Genomic DNA, 18,462 nt, shown 5'->3' with positions numbered 1-18,462 from the left:
GTCACTGCTGTTACACTTAACCCTCAGCTTGACACTATTGTCGCACAAACATTCATCGGAAGGGTCACGCCTCAAAATAGAAAGTCAATGCACATTTTTAAGAACGCGACGGCACAAAACCGCCGCGGCCGCGCCAAACAAAAAAAACAAACCACCCCGGAGTTAAAACCCGTGTTCCGAAACATTATCTACATTTTTTGGAAGTATTCTTTATTTTTTGGAATACTTTCGGAAATATTCTTTGGAATAGTTACTCCGTATTTTAAAAATGTTAAGCCAATCTTTGGTCTGTGTTTTTTTTTTGGGGGGGGGCGGGGGGGTCAGGCAGGTGCCTGATAACAACAACAACAAATTACATTTATATAGTGCCTTTCATGTCAGAAGGATACTCGTACATCAGAATATACAGCACCGAAACAGGCCATTCGGCCCAACTGGTCTCTGTCGGTGTTTATGCTCCACATGAGCCTCCTCCTGCTCTTCCTCAACTAAGCCTTCAAGCATAACCTTCTATTCCCTTCTCTCTCATGTACCTATCTGGCTTCCCCTTAAATACATCTATGCTATTTGCCTCAACAACTCCTTGTGGTAACATGTTCCACATTCCCACTACTCGCTGTGTGAAGTAATTCTTCTAACTTCCTTATTTGATCTATTTGTGACTATTTTAGATTGATGGCAAAGAAACCTATCCCCCGGCTTGGGTTGTTGGAGGTGTCCTCCTTCAGTTGAGACGTTACACCAACCTGCCTGTCTGCCTGTTCTGGTGAACATTAAAGATCCCATGGCACTATTCAAGAAGAGAGGGAGTTTTTCCCGATGTTCTGGCCAACCATCCCCCAGATATAAAATTAGCCATTCACTTAAGGTTATTTATGGGACATTGCTAGGTGCAAAATGGCTGCCGTATTCACCCACATAACACACATACGTACACTGCACTTTACAATATATCATGTGAAGCACTCTGAGATGTCCTCCCAATGTGAAAGCTGCTATATCAAAATTAAGTATTATTAAAAGTATCCAAACCAAACTACTGTATTTAGAGCTCCACATATGCATTGAAAAATCTCTGTTTGGACTGGAGTGTACACTCTACTCAGCAGGATGTACCTTATTCACCTAATAACAAGCTGCATCAATTTGATTCTGCCACCCCCAACGTCCAGGCTAAAACACCAACAACATTCTCTCCATCTGTGACCAGTGCTCCTTTGCCTTCTTGTCAATCTCAACCTCTCTGCTGCTGCCTTTCATATTGTCAACTACTCTTTGATTCTCATCCATGCTTTTACCACGTCTAGTCTTGATCATTTCAGATTATTCTGCTCTCTGAACTCCTTAACTCCTGCCCATTACGCCTGTTCTTGCTTGGTTCCACTGGCTTCCCATCCACCAGCTGATCGAATTCAAGATCATTTTCACTTTCATCCCCCACCCATCCCACACAGACCCCTCTGAGATCTCCTGCAACCCTTCTACCCTGGCCACTCCTTCGGGTCAACAAATATTAGGCTGCTTCATGTGCACTGCCGAATTCACCCCACCATTGATGGGCGAGCCTAAAGCCATTCTGTCCCCATTCTTTAGGACTCTAGAGTCCCTTCATCTCATCCCATCCCTCCCACTCTCAAAACCTGCCTTAATATCTATCTTTGTTACTGTAGTTTCAGCCAACATTTCACCTCCTACCACTCCAGCTCAGACTCCCAGTCAGTTGTAAGCACTTTGAGATGCCCTCCAGATGTAAAAAGGTTTATATAAAGTAACAATAATAATCCTTACATTTGATACAGCATCTTTCATGTCAGGGGGACATCTCAAAGCCCCTCACAGGATTTACTGTATCGTGAAGTGGCTGTGTATTTTGTGGGTGAATGGATTATTATTTACATATGAATGCAAGTTGTTGTTTCTGCATGTGTCAGACTCACGGCTGGCCAGTTAAAAATTAAGTGAATATGCTGCAACCAATTTAACGGCTGTATTTTAGATACACGGTGACCCCAGTGTTTGTTCCTTACAGATCAATGGTATGTGCTGTGCAGTTGATCCCACCTCAAAACTCCCGAATCCACTCCAAATTTCCCAGATCCAAAATGCTGAGCCACCTTTTTTTCTGCAGTGTGCGCTAGGGGTTCTCCTCCAATTTAAATACAAAATTGCTGGCATCTTATTTTCAGGGCAATCAGCATTTAATCAGTTAATGTTTTGAGCATTATCCTTCATTTCACATTTCCAACCCTTGTTGTTTTTGTTTTCTCTTCTACCTTTTGTGTTTGAACATGATTTTCAATGGGAGGGAGGAGTTAAAATCAAAATCGAAACATTGAAGTTATTCTGAGAGAATACATTTAATGTGCTAACAACTTTTCTTGAGCACTCTGTATGAGGACAAGGATTCAGCGTTGAAGAGGTTCATTGTCATGCCACAAATGGAAGCTCTTCCACTCATTGTTTCTGGATTTCCTGCTTCCTTTACATAGCTCTAACTTTGTCAAAATGTTGTGGGTTCAAGACTATGTTGATTTGTTGTGAACCCACAATGCAAATCGTTGTTGCTCTTAAAATGAGACACTAAAACAACAATAATATGCATTGATATAGTGCCCTTCACACTGCTACAAGTCGTACAGAGAATTACAGAGTGTAAGCTATGTCAGTTGGGGTAAATCCATCGTTTGATTTGTGGATCAAGTAGAATGAATGCCATGTGACCTGGGACTTCATTTGTCCTTTTTATTGTTCGGTCAATCGATAAGCAGGTTTAGGTGTAGGTTGCAGCTCTCCATAGTTTGTGCCATCCCCACTGAAAACGCAAAGGACATTCATTAAAAACGTATCTGCAGCTATAGCACCAAAAAGCACTATATAGAACAACTAACATATTTCACATTTTAGTTAATTGTCAGAGCTCCATTCAGAAGTCCAGAATAATTAAACTACATTGATTTCTAGAAACCATTATTTGATAAATGGGAAAGGCAATCAACTTGTATACTTCTTAGAAACTACACTCCTTGACACAGTTAAAGATAGAGTGGTTATTAAAAGTTAGAACTGATTCTGATTCCTATCTGCAATACTACATGGATTAAGACATAATTTCAGCTCACCAATAAATATGCCTACCAGCAGAGATCTGTAGATTTAAAAATATTCCTTGCCTTTATATTTTATAAGCACCTTTAATCTTAAAATGTCTCAAAGCCTGCTACAGTCACAGGCTATATTATTGTACTGTACTATTAACAGTAATTACTGTTATTGTAGGTAAACAAAGTAGCTAATTTGTACACAGCAATGTGCCATAAAGAGCTAGAAGGTGAATGATCCATTTACCTGGAGGCATGTTGTCCAGATCACTGACAGAAACTCCCTTTCCTCTTTTCAAATACATTTTTTTAAATCTCCACCTGAACAGGAAGATAGGACCTTGATTTAACATCTCATCAAAAGGTTAGCACTTTCAACAAAACTACCATGAACTGTCAGGCTAGACCATAAATTTAAAGACCCAACTTAGGACTAAACCCACAACTTTCTGACCCAGAGATAAGAGTGCTACCACCTAAGCTAAACTGACACAAATTTACAGATCAATAGAAAACACTCTCCCTTCTTCCACCGAGACATTGTAAAATTCAGATACAAGCAAGGAAAGAACCAGTACACCTGCATAGATTGAAAAAAACCTTTATTCTTAACCAGGAAAATCTACAGTTTTAAAATACTAAACGTGTGAACCAATTCAAATGTAATACTACATAAAGCAAAAAGGGCTTTAAACCAAATGAAGTCAAAATGTACATAAAAACACGCAACATTCAAGATTAAAGGCCACTAGCTCAGTATGTGTATATTAAAGAAAAAGATACGTACATGATAAAAGGCATAATGCCATTTTGAAATGCTTTTCAGTCTACTCGTTCCTAATTTCAGCCCATCTTAAATTAAAATATCAGCCTCTTTCAAGGCCAGAAGAAAAATAAGGAAGGTCTACTCGAGGTTGAGCTGGCTCCAAGGTAATATGCTTGTAACAGAATGTCACCGAGTGTTGACTTGATACGGACAGTCTCGGTAGTTTAGTTTCTGATTTAGGTGGATCTGTAGTACTTCAACGCTCTACTGATAATAGACCAGCCAGGATTGGGGTAGGTAGATTGGGATCAGGGATTATTCCCATTCGGCTCAGTTAACCCTGCAAACCAAAACCACTTGTTTGCATTTCTAGCTGGATAAGTAGTGGGAAGCTTGCCAGATACTGCTCTCAATGGCAAGTTAATTAAGCTCCAGCAGTGCACCAATGAAGAGTTCCAAGCCTTGGCTCTTACTAACTGAAATGCAGTAAGCAGGGTGCATCGCTCCAGAAGAGTGTGCATTCCATCCGAGATGCATGAAAATTTCAATTCGTAGCTGGCATAAATGTTTGGGTCAGGTGGGTGTTGTTTGACAGACGCAGAAATTCATCACCATACTCTTAAACATGATGATGGGTTTGCAAGTATTAATGTCTGACTGACCAAAAACAAGTTTAACTTTAAATAAAACACATGTTAAATTGCATACACTGACATGCTTCCAGATGCTTGTCCAGCTAAGGCTACTCCACCCATTAGGGCTTTGGCTTGCAGGTTAATAGAAGCTGAGTGGGAAGAATCTCTGCTCCCAGTAAATGGTCTGCCCCTCTAAGTCTACCCAATAAGCCAGAGTAGTTGGGCTGTTATCAACAGTGGATTAGACCCTGTGGCCCCTCCTGACTCAGTTTCCTGACTACAATAACGCAAGCAGACAATTTGACACAAAATCCCTTTCTGTACCACAGAATCAGTCAGAGAGAAGGAGTTTCATTACTATTGTCTTTAGGTCTTTTTCTTTTGTTTGGGAACAAACAAATACTGGATTTTGCAGGTGTTTGTGGAATCAGGATTGTTGGTTGTGAAATTTTCCAGTTCCAAAGTAACCTGGCCTGCTTACTTACATTTTATAATTATACTGATTTTTGTATCTTGACAAACTACATAAATAGGTTTTTAAAAAAAGGTTGAATGGAATGCATAATTAAAGTAATAAAAAAACTTGATGTCACAAAGTTTGTTTGCAATAATTAGCATAGTTGCACTAAACCAATTATAAATACCCAACAAAGATATTTACAGTATAGACAAAATGCTTCCTCGTAATCATAGTTTTCTATATAGCTAGATCAGCTTTATGCAATAGGCACATTGTAATGCCTGTCATCCTCGGTTATAATGCAAATCTCAGGCCAGTTCCTACAATGATCCTCAGGATAACACGGATGAAATTCTTCAGTGCCATACTTGTACAGTCTGAAGGCAGAGATCTTCAAATCAAGCGTGAATCCGAGAAGGAACATTTCAAGCTGAAAGATCAGAAAACAGAAATCATGATTCCAACAAAATTCAGGCAAAATACTTTATTTTAAAATACAGTCAAGATATTTCTACCCAATAATCTAAATCATTGTTGCACGCCATTTTTTTCATATGACGATTTTTAAAGATGTCTTTTTTTATATAAACGAAAATCGCTAACATATTTACTGAAACAACTAAAATTCAATTCCAGACATAAGAAAAATTCTCTCTGGAGCATACATTATATGAGTAACATTAATATCACCATCAATAGTCTACAGAAGTACAAGGCTTCAAATATTTTAAAACAAACTTCTAGTTTCTAACGACTTTCTGAGAAAGTCCCTTTCATGAAATATCTGCTCTAAAAGAGGAAACCCATTTCACTGAACAGCAGCAGCAGGCTGGAAACTCGCTCTATCAGGTTCTTCAGCTTGACTAAGATGCTTTAAAAAATAACCAGATTTTAAAATTAAATCCTGAGGTCAAGTAGCTAACAACCTCTATTTTACGCAGTTCACTCTGAATATATTATGCAGCTGCTGCAATTCAGAATGCTAAATTTGTAAGAAACAATTGGTGTTTTGTGTGCATATAGCAACGGGACGGAATACAATACTAAAAAATATACCTCCCCACGAAAAATGTATTCGTATGTGCAAATAAATGCCAGCTGATTTCTAAAACCTAATAATGCAAATGTTAAAGACTATGGAACTCGTTTTTTCCACCCTTAATACGGTACAATTAGTTCACATTGTTGAATCCTTCTAAATCCAGGGTTTTCAAACTTGCGGTGCAAAAATATAACTATGTAAGAATTTTTTCTGGTCTTCACGACATTTTGCACATGTTGGAGGGAGAGAAGCTGAGTGTGATTAATAATAATGATAAAAATAAACCTTGCAGTTGATAGTGCCTTATCATGTCTTCGAGACATCTCAAAGTACTTCACAGAATATACTGAAGTGTTGACTGTATATTTTGTGCGCGAAACTTGTCAGCCAATTCCGTACAGCAGTGTCTCACAAATAGTCGTGGATTGAGTGACCAAATTCTAATTTTTTGCAGAAATGCCATTATTTGTAATGGCTGTGGGGTAGCCACAGTAACCACTTACTAGAGTAGGGGCCAGGCCTCAGAGAGAGGGAGGGAGAGAGAGAGAGAGAGAACCCCCTCCCACAAAAATTTGAAGCATTTTATCCAGAGTTCTCTAACTACTTCTCACCTGCTCTAGTCCACCAGTGTCACCCACATAGTTCAAGTGGTTCAACATGAAGCTTAAGGGATCAAATGAGGTATCACGAGCAAAGAAAAATGAACAAAAGTTGGGAACGTCTTGGTCGTCTTTTAGCTCCTCAAAAAGCCCCACAACAGCATATAACATGAGGAATTTCATGGCTTCAAACATCATATATTCCTTCTTCTGATCATTGAATAGATTGATACACATTTCCACCCTTTTCTCCTGGTCTTTAATTGCAGAAATGGTGATCCACTAAAATAAAACAAATGGGTTGTTAATTGGCAGCAACAAATTAGTTTAATCTTTGATCTACAGACCACATATTAACTACCTGCTTAGATTAAGACAGCATTATAAACACAATCAGCTGGTTATAAAGAACACTTGCTTGGAGTACTGACATTGGCAGTCACTGTACAAGATATGACTTTGCAGCTGGTGTTTTCTAAAGAGGCAAGGTTGAAAAAAATGCTACATTTCTTAACCGGAACTTCAAATTTATGAAATGTCACATTGTTTACCCCCATAGAGAATAATGCAAATAAAATTATGAAAAGAGGATAGTAAAGCCATAATAATCTAATGGGCAATCTGTTTAGCCTGTGGATGTGGCAGATCCACTTGGGAACAGTTGTTCCATGCATGGAGCAGGCAGGCAAGGGCAATGAGAATTTATGCTTAAGGCGTTTTTTCACAGTTCATCTGATACACTGGGTCATTGTGAAAGTCATAATTGGAAAAGCCATCTGTTTGAGGTCAGAAATACCAATAACAATGTCCATTTACATAATGCCCTTTACAATGGGGGCAGTGTCTTGGAGCATGTACGAGTGACAGAGCTTGAAACTACACAGTATATCAGTGTCTATAAAGGACATGGGAAGAATTTGGGGCTGGAAAAATACAGGGCAACACTCTTAAAACAGCCCCTAGTTAAACCTGTATTAACTTATTTTGCAGATCTACTGTGGACTTATTGTTAACCAGAAGATTGATAAATCTGGTTTCCAATGCTCACTGCCAGCACTAAAAATGGCACAATGTAAATGCAGGTTATTGTAAATTGCTGCCTGTAAGTTGATTGCACAACAGAATGTAAAGAGTTAAGCTGTTTCTAGGTTGGGTTTTTTTCAGCACAAAAAGAGGCCTTTCGACCCATCGAGTCTGTGCTCTTTGAAAAGACCAAATATAACGTCAATCTCACTCCCCAGCCCTTTCCCCATAACCCTGCAGACCCATCCTCTTCAAATACCCATCCACCGCATTTTTAAAAGTAGTTATCGAATCGGCCTCGACCACCCTTTCAGGCAATGCATTCCAGATTCGAACAACTCGCTGCGTGAAAACATTTCTTCTCACCTCCCCTCTTCTTCTTTTAGGTACCATTTTGAATCTGTGACCTTGATTCACTGACACACCCATCAGTGGAAACAGTTTTTACCTTTCTAACCTATCAAATCCCCTCATGGTTTTGAAGACCTTTATTAGGTCTCCTCGTAACCTTCTCTGCTCCAATGAGAATAATCCCGGCCTCTCGAGCCTTTCCTCATAATCAAGGTCCCTCATTCCTGGTACCATTCTTGTAAATCTCTTCTACACCCTTTCCAATGCTTTAACATCCTTCCTATAATGTGGTGCCCAGAACTTGGCACAATATTCTAACTGAGGCCTAACCAGTGTTTTATATAGGTTAATCATAACCTCCTGACTCTTGTACTCTATGCCCCTATTTATAAAGCCTAGTATCCCATATGCCCTTTTTACAGCTTTATCTACCTGTCCTGCCACCTTCAAGGATTCATTTACCTCAACCCCCAGGTCTCTCTGTTCTTTTACCCCCTTTAAGATTGTATTACCGGCCTATGTTGCCTCACCTCATTCTTTCTATTAAAATGCATTACCTCACATTTCTCCAAATTGAAATTCATCTGCCATATGTCTGCCCATTTTACCATTCTGTCTATGACTTCCTGCAGTTGGCTACTATCCTTCTCACTGTTTACCACCCTACCTAACTTTGTGTCGTCCGCAAACTTGGAAATGGTACTTGCTATACCCAAGTCCAGATCATTTATATATATTAAGAAGAGCAGTGGTCCTAATACCGATCCCTGGGGGAACGCCACTGTACACTTCCCTCCAGTCAGAAAAGCAGCCTTTCACCACAACTCTCTGCTTTCTGTCTCCCAGCGAGTTCTGGATCCATGCTGCCACTGTCCCTTTTATACCATGGGCTTCTATCTTCCTTACAAGTCTTTCATGTGGCACTTTGTCAAATACCTTTGAAAGTCCATATAAACTACATCAACTGCACTACCTTCATCCTCCCTCGCCGTTACCTCATCGAAAAATTCTATTAGATTTGTTAGACAAGATTTGCCTTTAACAAATCCGTGCTGGCTGTCCCTAATTACCCATATTCTGCTAAGTGAAGATTTATTCTGTCCCGGATTATAGTCTCAAGGAGTTTCCCCACTACTGATGTTAGGCTGACTGGCCTGTATTTCCCAGGTTTGTCCTTCTGTCCCTTTTTGTACAGGGGAGTAACATTGGCCACTCTCCAGTCCTCTGGCACCGCCCCTGTGTCCAAGGAAGATTGAAAAATTGTAGCCAAAGCCTCCGCTATTTGTACCCGTGCCTCCCATAGTAACCTTGGCTGCATCCCGTCCGGACGATTTATCTACCTTCAGCCCAGTCAACCTTTTCAGTACTTCCTCTCTGTTTATATACTTATCCTATCCATTTCCTCTACCCTCTCCTCCGATACTGCAGCATTTGGTGCATCCACTTCTTTTGTGAAGACAGAGTTTTTAGCTCCAATTACAAACTTGACTACTTTTTCTTGATTTAATTTAAAAAGGTGGAGACCATAGACTCCAAAGTGATAATCACAAAAGAGAAGTTCCAGCATCAGCTTGCTCGATCAGTTTCAGGTCAAACTGGGATCAATGATTTCCAAAAGCTACCTGGGAGTGGAAAAGGGAAGCAGAGTGTCAGCCTGGCTCAGTTTATAGAACTCTCACCTCTGATTCAGAAGGTTGTGGGTTCAATTCCCACATTAGGGACTTTGAAGTCACAGTCTCGGCTGACACTCTACGCCAGTGTTGGGCGAGTGCATTGTTGAAGGTCCTGTCCTTTGGTTGACATGTTAAACCAAGGTCTGATCTGCTTATTCAGGTAGACTTTAAAGATCCTATGGAACTACTTGAAAAGAGAAGTCTCTACCATTATCGTGGCCAATCAGTTCTTAGTTCCGAACACTCTGAGACGCCGGCCTATGTGAAGGACGCTATATAAATGCAAGTTGTTGTTCTTTTGGGCTATTTGTGGCATAAATAAATCAACGACGTGAGAAGGTGTTAAGATCAAATGCAAGTAATATTATTATAATGCTTTTATAAAATCTGTGACCTCAAATCTGACCTCTCAGCCTGATCTAGTGGCTAAAATGCACACATCCCACCCACCCTTTCGTGAATGAATAAATTAGATGCCATGATCCCATCTTGTTTTAATGGCCCAGATTGGTAACATTGCCATCTGGAGAATGGAGCAGGGAAGGAATGATCTATATCCTGCACTAATTGTACACTAATTGATTTGAAGTAGTAAAGTGTAATGCTCAGCCAAGATGGAGAAAATATGGTACATTCTGCTGTGCGCACTTGGCTGCCGAGTTTTGCCCACAAATAGTCAATTCACTTTACTGTTTATGCTGTGAAGCACTTTGAGACATCTAGCAGACATGTAAAGCGCTATATCAAATGCAAGGATTATTATTCTATTTCTCTTACACAACAGGCACAGAGCTTTTAGAGATTGGTTTGATAATGATGATGATGAATGGCCATTCCCACAGAAACATACCTGTACTTTTAAGGTTTCCAGGTTTTTGCGTAGTTTTCCAAATACATTTTCGCCAGTGTATTTCTCAGGTCCAAAACTGTATTGCTGTACCCAGTTGCAGCCTTGTGAATATACCTTTTCGGGAAACTAGAAAGAGATTTTAAACGACAAACACTGAACACTTATTGTTTTCTTATCACCTTCAGATCCGTTATTGTATTTCAAACATTGCTTCAATGTATTCAAACAAAAGTAGTAAATCACTGGACGAGAACTCAATTGCTTCAAAGCAAAACAGATCCCACTTTCAATAAGGAAGGTAATTTATCTTGATATTCTGACCAATAAGCCTCCAGAAAAAATGGTTGTTCACTATGTTGCTGTTTGTGGGATATTGTTGTGTGCAAAATTGGCAATTCTGTTTGTCTTAAATTATACTGTCACTATATTCAACAGCAAGTACCTGTGAAGTGCTTTAACATCTTGAGATTATAAGACCTATATCAAAGGCAAGAATTATTATTAAAATGTGGAGGCATTGCACATACATGACTTTGTGGTATCATATCTGTAACATGGGTAAAACGCAAATACTAGAATTAACCCAAATCACTTTAGCAGCCAGAAGCAAAATTTTGTCAAAGAGTTTTATCTCTGAACTAAACCAATAGGATTTCAAATCCCTGTTACATTTATAATAATCTCAGTGTAGGGCTTCTGGAAATATCACACTGCTGGAATGGCTGTCTTTCAAATAAAAGGTCACACCCACTTGCCCTAGTGAATGCTAAAGATCCATCCCACGGCAGTGAGCTTAAACCCGTTGAAGATTAAATTTGGTATTTTTTTTTCTGTTCGGTCAGCCAGGTGACCTGAGCATGCTGATGGGTTTCTGCATGTGTCAGAGCATTATAATAATAATAATAATAATCCTTGCATTTGATATAGCGCTTTTCACGTCGGGAGGACGTCCCAAAGCGCTTCACAGAATATACTGTAAAGTGAATTGACTGTATATTTGTGGGCGAACGCGGCAGCCAATTGCGCACAGCAATGTCCCACAAACAGTCGTAGATTGAAATTGACCAATTTATTATTGTTTTTGTTTTTTGGAGGATTATTACTAGGCGTGTGGAGTAAGGAAACTTGCCCAAGGTTTCGCCCTGCCTGGAATTGAACTCAGGTCTCTCGCTTGCAAAGCGAGTGCTCTAACCACTGAGCTACAGGACTCCACAGCATTCACACTACACTGAAAGTTCCTTATATGTATGCCACTTTACTCATGAAAATTTCTCTGTCAGGAATTCGATAGGCATTTGCCTTCAGTGTGGTCTATAGGATCTATACAGGACAGCCTGTCATGTCCAGCTGCCCTTGATGTTCAAAAGGTTAAAGTCCAATGCCATGTACCAAGCTTACCAACAACAACTCCTAAACTTGATATAATGGGCAGTATTGCTGCACACCAATGGATATTTTATCCTCCCTGTACCTGACTTCATGGGGCCCAGGTATAATACAATACCTCACTGGGTTATTTGATTGACAAGTACTTTCAATAAAATGCAGTACAATAGCCTTTTTGAGCAAAGCATCCTGCCTATTGTCACATTACCAGACATCTACATACTAAGCAGAATTTGTTTCAACTATTAAAATTGAAAGATGCCTTATATTTAGATGTGAAAATACAATGAAATTTCCAAAATAATTATTTAAAAACAAATGAAAGAATTACTAATTGCGTGCGACTAATGTCACACCACAAGGTAACCTCCACAACTTTGCTGTGGTCTATTCTGTGAGAGGAAATAGCAATAAGTGTAATTAAGCTCCATTTCTCAGGCAGATATTCAGATAACAGTTAGAATAACAAATCCTTTCTTACAGCTTACCATTTGACATTAACAGTACAATAAAAATTAAAATTTATATAGCACCTTTCACATCAGGCGGACGTCCCAAGGTGCTTAACGACCGTGGCTCACCCAAGCTGAGCGTGGGAACAAGATGGGTGGAGAGGGGAAATGTGACTAGAAGTGCATTCAAAGAGGTAGGTCTTGTGGTGCACTTTGAAAGGGGTGAAGGAGAGAGCGAGTTGAAGGGACTCATTCCAGGATGGAGTTCCAGAGAGTGGGGGCAGCCTGGCATCAATCAGGATTGTTGCTTGTGCAGAATGTCCGACTATGAATGGTGGGCCAGGTAGGGCGGGAGACATGAAGCAGGCAGTTTCCTCTGAGTGAAGGAAGCGGCTAGGTCAGTACATTTTGAAAAGGGTGCAGAGGTAGGGTGGCGCATAGCGGGATTTAAATGTGAGGATGAGGATCTTGAACTCAACCTTGAAATAGACACATAGTTTAGAGCAAAAATTGTTTTTAAACTCAGGACTAGGATTTTTATTGCACCAAAAGACAGATAAATTTGTCATCGAGAAACCCAGAAGGTGAAGGAATAGGCTGTTCTCAAATATCCCAGTAGAACTGAAAAGTTAGACAAATACCTTCAGGAGAGGAGGGAAGAGAATTAGTGCAAGCTTAAAATAAAACTCAGTCAATGCCTCTCTTAATTGAAATAACAATTGTGTTGGTAAATAATACCCTGCAATTGAGGAATTGATGTTTGCTTCCCACTACTTTTCCTAAAAATGTCTTGCTTTACAAACATAATGTGTTGTTGTTGCATTAAATAGACAAGGTCATATTAATACTGCTTCCTCATTGCTAGGTGCAAAATGCCTTTGTACCTTGCGTGAAATCAAACAGCCATAGACTGACAAACACCAATCAAAACAATAAAAGATCAGGCAGATTTCTTCCAACCATTTTAAACAGAAATGTCTAGCAATAAACTAAATAAAAAGTGATTATTACCAAAGTTGAAAAGTCAGCTCAGTAATTTTTGAATAGAAGACCATCTTGGTCCATGCTCTAATTACAAACAGCAAGTTAAGTTACCTTGGCTATATCCTGCTCTTTCATCCATGTTGGGAAAGGAATGCCTTGGCTCAGTATCTGAAATAAAGTTGCTCTCAGTGCACAATAGTTATCTCCACGGATTCTTCTTATGTGTTTAAAGTGATGGTCCATGTAAACTGCTTTGTAAGCCTGGAATACAGGAGTGGTTCACACCTTACATCCTTGATAATTTACAACTCATGAATAACTTCATCCCCACTTCTTCAACGGCAGGACGTGATTCACTAACACAGGTGTTATTATTAAGAATAACCCAATACATTAACATTCAAATTGCAAACATTAAAGTCTACTACACCTGAGTATTTCTTTTTTCTTTCCACAAAGAGCATAGTCCTATCATCTACATGTTATAGCAGTGGCAGGAAAGATATAATGGCCATGCATTGCTGATAACAAATATAATATTTTTTTTTCTTTCCGTGGAGGTGTCTCATCAATATTCACATACAAGGGTAGAGGTAAAGGGGACGGGGATATCACATCTTACTAGTTTCGGTCATCTCTTAGTTACCAGTTTCTGGGGATCTGGCGTGTGAGAAGATCACTTGGCTCCACGCATTGGACCGTGCCAGACACACAACAAAAATAAGATCGAAAGACTGAACCAGGGGGAATTTACCAGAATATTTCCCCTTCCAAAAATTGAAGTGAAACATTTTTTTTACCAGTCTTTCTGTGGTCAGAGTCTTCCAGCATGTCACAAGCTGTGAAACAGTTTGTCTCTGGTTTACATACATAAGCGCTGTCTCCAGTTTTACAGGTTACAATTAACATAGGATGGCACACTTTCTCTTTTACCAAAGACTCTGTGATGACTTGGTGTGTCTCAATGACCACAGTCTCTCTAAGAAGCATATTAACTTTCAAGAAAGAACTAGAATAGATACCCTAAAAAGGAGAGATTTGCAGAGGTTTGGTGAAAAGGCAGGCACAATGCCTGAATGGATTGCTCTTTCTTTCCTGAATGGATTGCCAGCATAATAATAATAATAATCCTTGCATTTGATAAAGCGCTTTTCACGTCTTCTAGACGTCCCAAAGTGCTTCACAGGATATACTGTAAAGTGAATTGACTGTATATTTGTGGGCGAACGCGGCAGCCAATTGCGCACAGCAGTGTCCCACAAACAGTCGTAGATTGAAAATGACCAATTTATTATTGCTTTGTTTTTTTGGAGGGATTATTATTAGGCGTGTGGAGTAAGGAAACTTGCCCAAGGTTTCGCCCTGACCTGCCTGGAATTGAACTCAGGTCTCTCGCTTGCAAAGCGAGTGCTCTAACCACTGAGCTACAGGACTCCACATGAGGGGCCAAACAGTCTTCCTTGCTGTACATTTAATTAAAATTGCTATGAATTATAAAGAGTATAGGAGTCCATTTTTCAATTTCACATATTACCAAAACATAAATATTTGTTACCTGTCTCATCTTCTCAGCCTCCTTGGTTTCTCCTCTCCATTCTCGCTTTCCATATTCTAAAAGGTCAATTAATGGCCCTACAGCTTTATTTTCTGAACCAAAATAAACACACGGAAATATTACTCCACTGATCAATTTGAACACATACACCACAAAGTCAAACATAAATAATTCAGATAATACCTTTTTCTGAAATCCTAAATGACCTGTAATTGCAGAAAAAAAAGTATGTTACAAACTGTACAGTTTACTATTTGGCAATTACAAAGCATAGTTATTTCTGATCAATCCTAATTAATGCTATAGTAACCAATGGTGAGAAATTCTACCTGGGCCTAGAGGGCACTGATGGGATACATCAGGAATGAGATGTTGAAGGAAAACAGAGATACAGGTAGTAGAGTCTCCGATCGTGCCTTTTCTTGGAGACAGGGTTTAATACAGAGACGCATGGAGTAGAAAAAGAAAGGGAATAATGTTAAATTTGTACAAATTATTGGTTAAGCCGCAACTGCGGTAATGCATTCAACTTGAGGCACCTCATTTCAATGTCAACAAAAACAATGTTAAGCTTTGGAGGGAAATGCAGAGGAGATTTACAAGAATTATACCAAGTAATAGCTATGAAAAGAGATAGAAGCTGGTTGCATTTTCACGAGGACAGAAAAGGTTAAGAGCGACCCTACTAGAATGACAAGAGGACATAGATATGATAGTCACAAGAGAGTTGTTGGGACGTGGAGAACCCTGCCAAGTAAGTTGGCACAGACAGAGTTCATTGTGGGTTTCAAGAGGGAAGAAGATAGATACATAAAAGAAAAAAAGTCTTGAAAGGGTATGTGGTTAGGGTGGGGCAGTGGGTTTGAATGAACACCTGGCTCTGAGACTTACTGCAGACTCAATGGGCTGAATGGCTTTCTTCTGCACTGTAAATTTTGATGATTCATTCATTCTATAAATAGAATCCTGGTTTCCCTCTTGCTTCCCTCTTTGACCGCACTTTCGGTCATCTTTCCCCTTTGGTTCCCACGCCCCTCAGGCACCCAACTAGCCATCCAACTATCTCAAGCGTTTTGAAATGTCCTCTGGATGTGAAAGGAGCTATAAGACTTGTACAAATTGCATTGTACAATTTCAAAGCATGCAGAATTTGGTAAAAATGTTGAATTTAATGTTTATTTTGAAGCCTTTTGTAGTTCTGAAAATAAACTTACAGAAAGCTGGCTTCAAAATTAAGAGTATATTCAAGAAATTGTCAAATTCTGAGTACGCTGATAAGTTAAACAAATAGAGTAAGTCTAGACTCAGGTGAAATTTCTCCTTCTACAAGTCTCGTACTGTTACAGTGAGCTATGCAGTGGTCAAACACAGCCTCAAACTCATTTTTGTCCTTAGCCATGCCACCAGCAAAGGAAGACTTTGTGCTTTGTAGATGAAAGCAAGTTATTCACAATTCTCAAAACTATGTTAAGACTTGTTCTTCCTATTGGGGAATTACTGAGGTGCCAGGCATTAATATGACATGTATAAATAGGAAACAGGAAAGAAAGGTTCACAATGTTCAGCTACAATAGTTTATTGCAAGAGGCATGATGAAATTACTGAGCCAGTGGCAATAGCAAACTGGCTAAAAGTGTTTGCAATAGAGGAAGAAATCATGCTATCAGTTAGTATCCAGCTAAACGGAGATCAGTATCACAATTGAAGTACATATCAGTCAAAGCTCTTTGAAAATCATAGATGATGTGCATTTTGCAATTATCGACAAGATTTATTAAGAAATACTGATCACCTATTTATGCCTTGCTTCTCAACCTCAAGGCCCTCTTTGCACCTCCAATAGCCCTTTAAAACTTTTAGCGAAAGCTCCTTCCAAATTTCCAACACTTGGGAACATGAAACATATTTCCTGCAAGGAACCCAGTGTTCTTCACATCAACCACACAACTAAGCTCTGATGAGTTCTTGTGTTGGAGCCAAGTTCAAAGGTTAGCATAAAGGTTACATGGAATTCTGTAGCCATAGCAGTTATCTGTATAAAGGTAATTGTGTGATAACATTGTTGTTTTAATAAAACCTTGGGGGAAATCCATGTGTAGTAAAGACAACAATAGTAAAGCCTCTATTTATTATGCTCCACCATTTACATTTTTTGAGGAAATTACAAATCCAGTTAAACAGATCACCACAACATGCGCAATAAGAGTCAACCTCTGCAATCAGCCTGAGGTGTAATAAACCATTGTACACCACTGTGCAAACACAGAATTACTGCAGAAGATTATACTGTATTTACAAGAGTGAATACATGAATTTCACATGAACACATGAACACACAAATTTATGAATTTCACTTTCAATGTGATTCTCAGGTAAAATGGGGATCGAATTTCAGCATAAAAGCTCCACGTGTTTAAAAACTTTGTCAGGTGTTAAACAGGAGGGCAAGATCCAGGTGATGATTAGCTGTCGTAGCCGTCACTCATCAGAGAGGGTGGTCTCTGGGTAAGGATCGGTTGGGCCGATCTGTCATTCACCCAGATGTCGGACTCTAGAGTGGGTAAATATCAGGAACTATTCACGAGGGCACTTGGGAAATGTTCCTATTTCCCACATAGCCAGTTCGCCCCTGCCCGTAAATATACCTTTACACAGGAATGTAGACAACTTTTCTGCATCTTCGCCCAGCACTAGCTTCTGTCTATCTCACACTCATTGGTGCTGAAACCCTCATTGAAACTTTTTTCCCCCCCAACCAATATTAATGGGTGATTGGTGAGAGAAAAAAAAATTGGGGGCAAATACAACTTGCCTCAGTCTGACCTGAGGCTCCATTTACATTGCTCTTTCCTGATCAGCTCTTGGTTGAGTTGAACAGAATCCAGCAATGGATTCACCAACCAATTGTTAATTTTTGCAGAAAGCCTCATTACTTTTTCTATCTCCATAACATTGACCTTCAATATACACCAGGGCTGGCATTTGCCTCACGGGGGCCTCCCACGCAAAGCTCAATTCCGGGGGTCAGGCAACCAGATCTAGTGGGCAGATGTCCCTCCCAGGCGGTGCAGCTATTGGCTGGCGAACAGCCAGTGTGGACCCGGAGTGGCTATGGATTGACTACAACGAGGTGTCCATACATCACGTGCCCCCCACCCCTCCACAAACCCAACAAGGTTAGGTTGGCAGGGAGGCCATTTCAATGGGTATTCAGGATGGCAGGGGCTCCCTCTCACTGTCCCGGGACCTCCTGCAATCACATGGATTGCAACAGTCAGTGATGATATATACTCACCATTTTAGAAGATGTCCTACCCAATTGTAAGGCGTCCTGATAAACCAGGAGCTCGCCAATAATGCTGCTAGGCCAACCACGACTGGATTCTGCAGTTTTTTCCAGGCATATCTTATGATCCAGGAGACCATTTGTCTCACAGATTGGGCTTTTTCTTCTGTAAAGAGAAAATAGCTAAATTTAGAAACGTTTTTTTCCCCCCACACAGACAGAACAAAAGCTTTAGCAGTAAGTTTGCTGCTATTTCAAGAATTTATAACTATTAACTTGCAGCAACAGTGCACCGAATTAGG

At 39.8% G+C, this 18,462-nt stretch overlaps 1 protein-coding gene across 2 annotated transcripts; it reads right to left on the bottom strand.

Moving 5' to 3' along the window:
- Positions 1–2,379: 2,379 nt before the first annotated feature.
- Positions 2,380–18,326, bottom strand: otulinb (OTU deubiquitinase with linear linkage specificity b). 2 transcript variants are annotated; one of them, XR_006084852.1, is made up of 9 exons: positions 18,170–18,326; positions 15,058–15,080; positions 14,875–14,966; positions 13,431–13,580; positions 10,498–10,623; positions 6,613–6,882; positions 5,161–5,389; positions 3,346–3,419; positions 2,380–2,812 (listed from the first exon to the last, which is right to left on the bottom strand). XR_006084852.1 is itself a non-coding variant. In XM_007901705.2 (7 exons), exons 1-7 carry the CDS (start codon positions 18,298–18,300, stop codon positions 5,216–5,218), a joined length of 966 nt encoding a protein of 321 aa, XP_007899896.1. In that variant the 5' UTR covers positions 18,301–18,326; the 3' UTR covers positions 3,418–5,215. The 2 variants fall into 2 exon arrangements, 1 of the variants encoding a protein (XP_007899896.1); XM_007901705.2 differs by lacking the exon at positions 2,380–2,812 and having other exon boundaries at positions 3,418–5,389.
- Between the last annotated feature and the right edge of the window lie 136 nt (positions 18,327–18,462).

Source organism: Callorhinchus milii, unplaced genomic scaffold (assembly GCF_018977255.1).
Source record: "Callorhinchus milii isolate IMCB2004 unplaced genomic scaffold, IMCB_Cmil_1.0 Scaffold2, whole genome shotgun sequence".
NCBI classification, from domain to species: domain Eukaryota; kingdom Metazoa; phylum Chordata; class Chondrichthyes; order Chimaeriformes; family Callorhinchidae; genus Callorhinchus; species Callorhinchus milii.
Note: the sequence above shows the minus strand (reverse complement) of the source record. Positions and strands in the feature narration are given on the sequence as shown.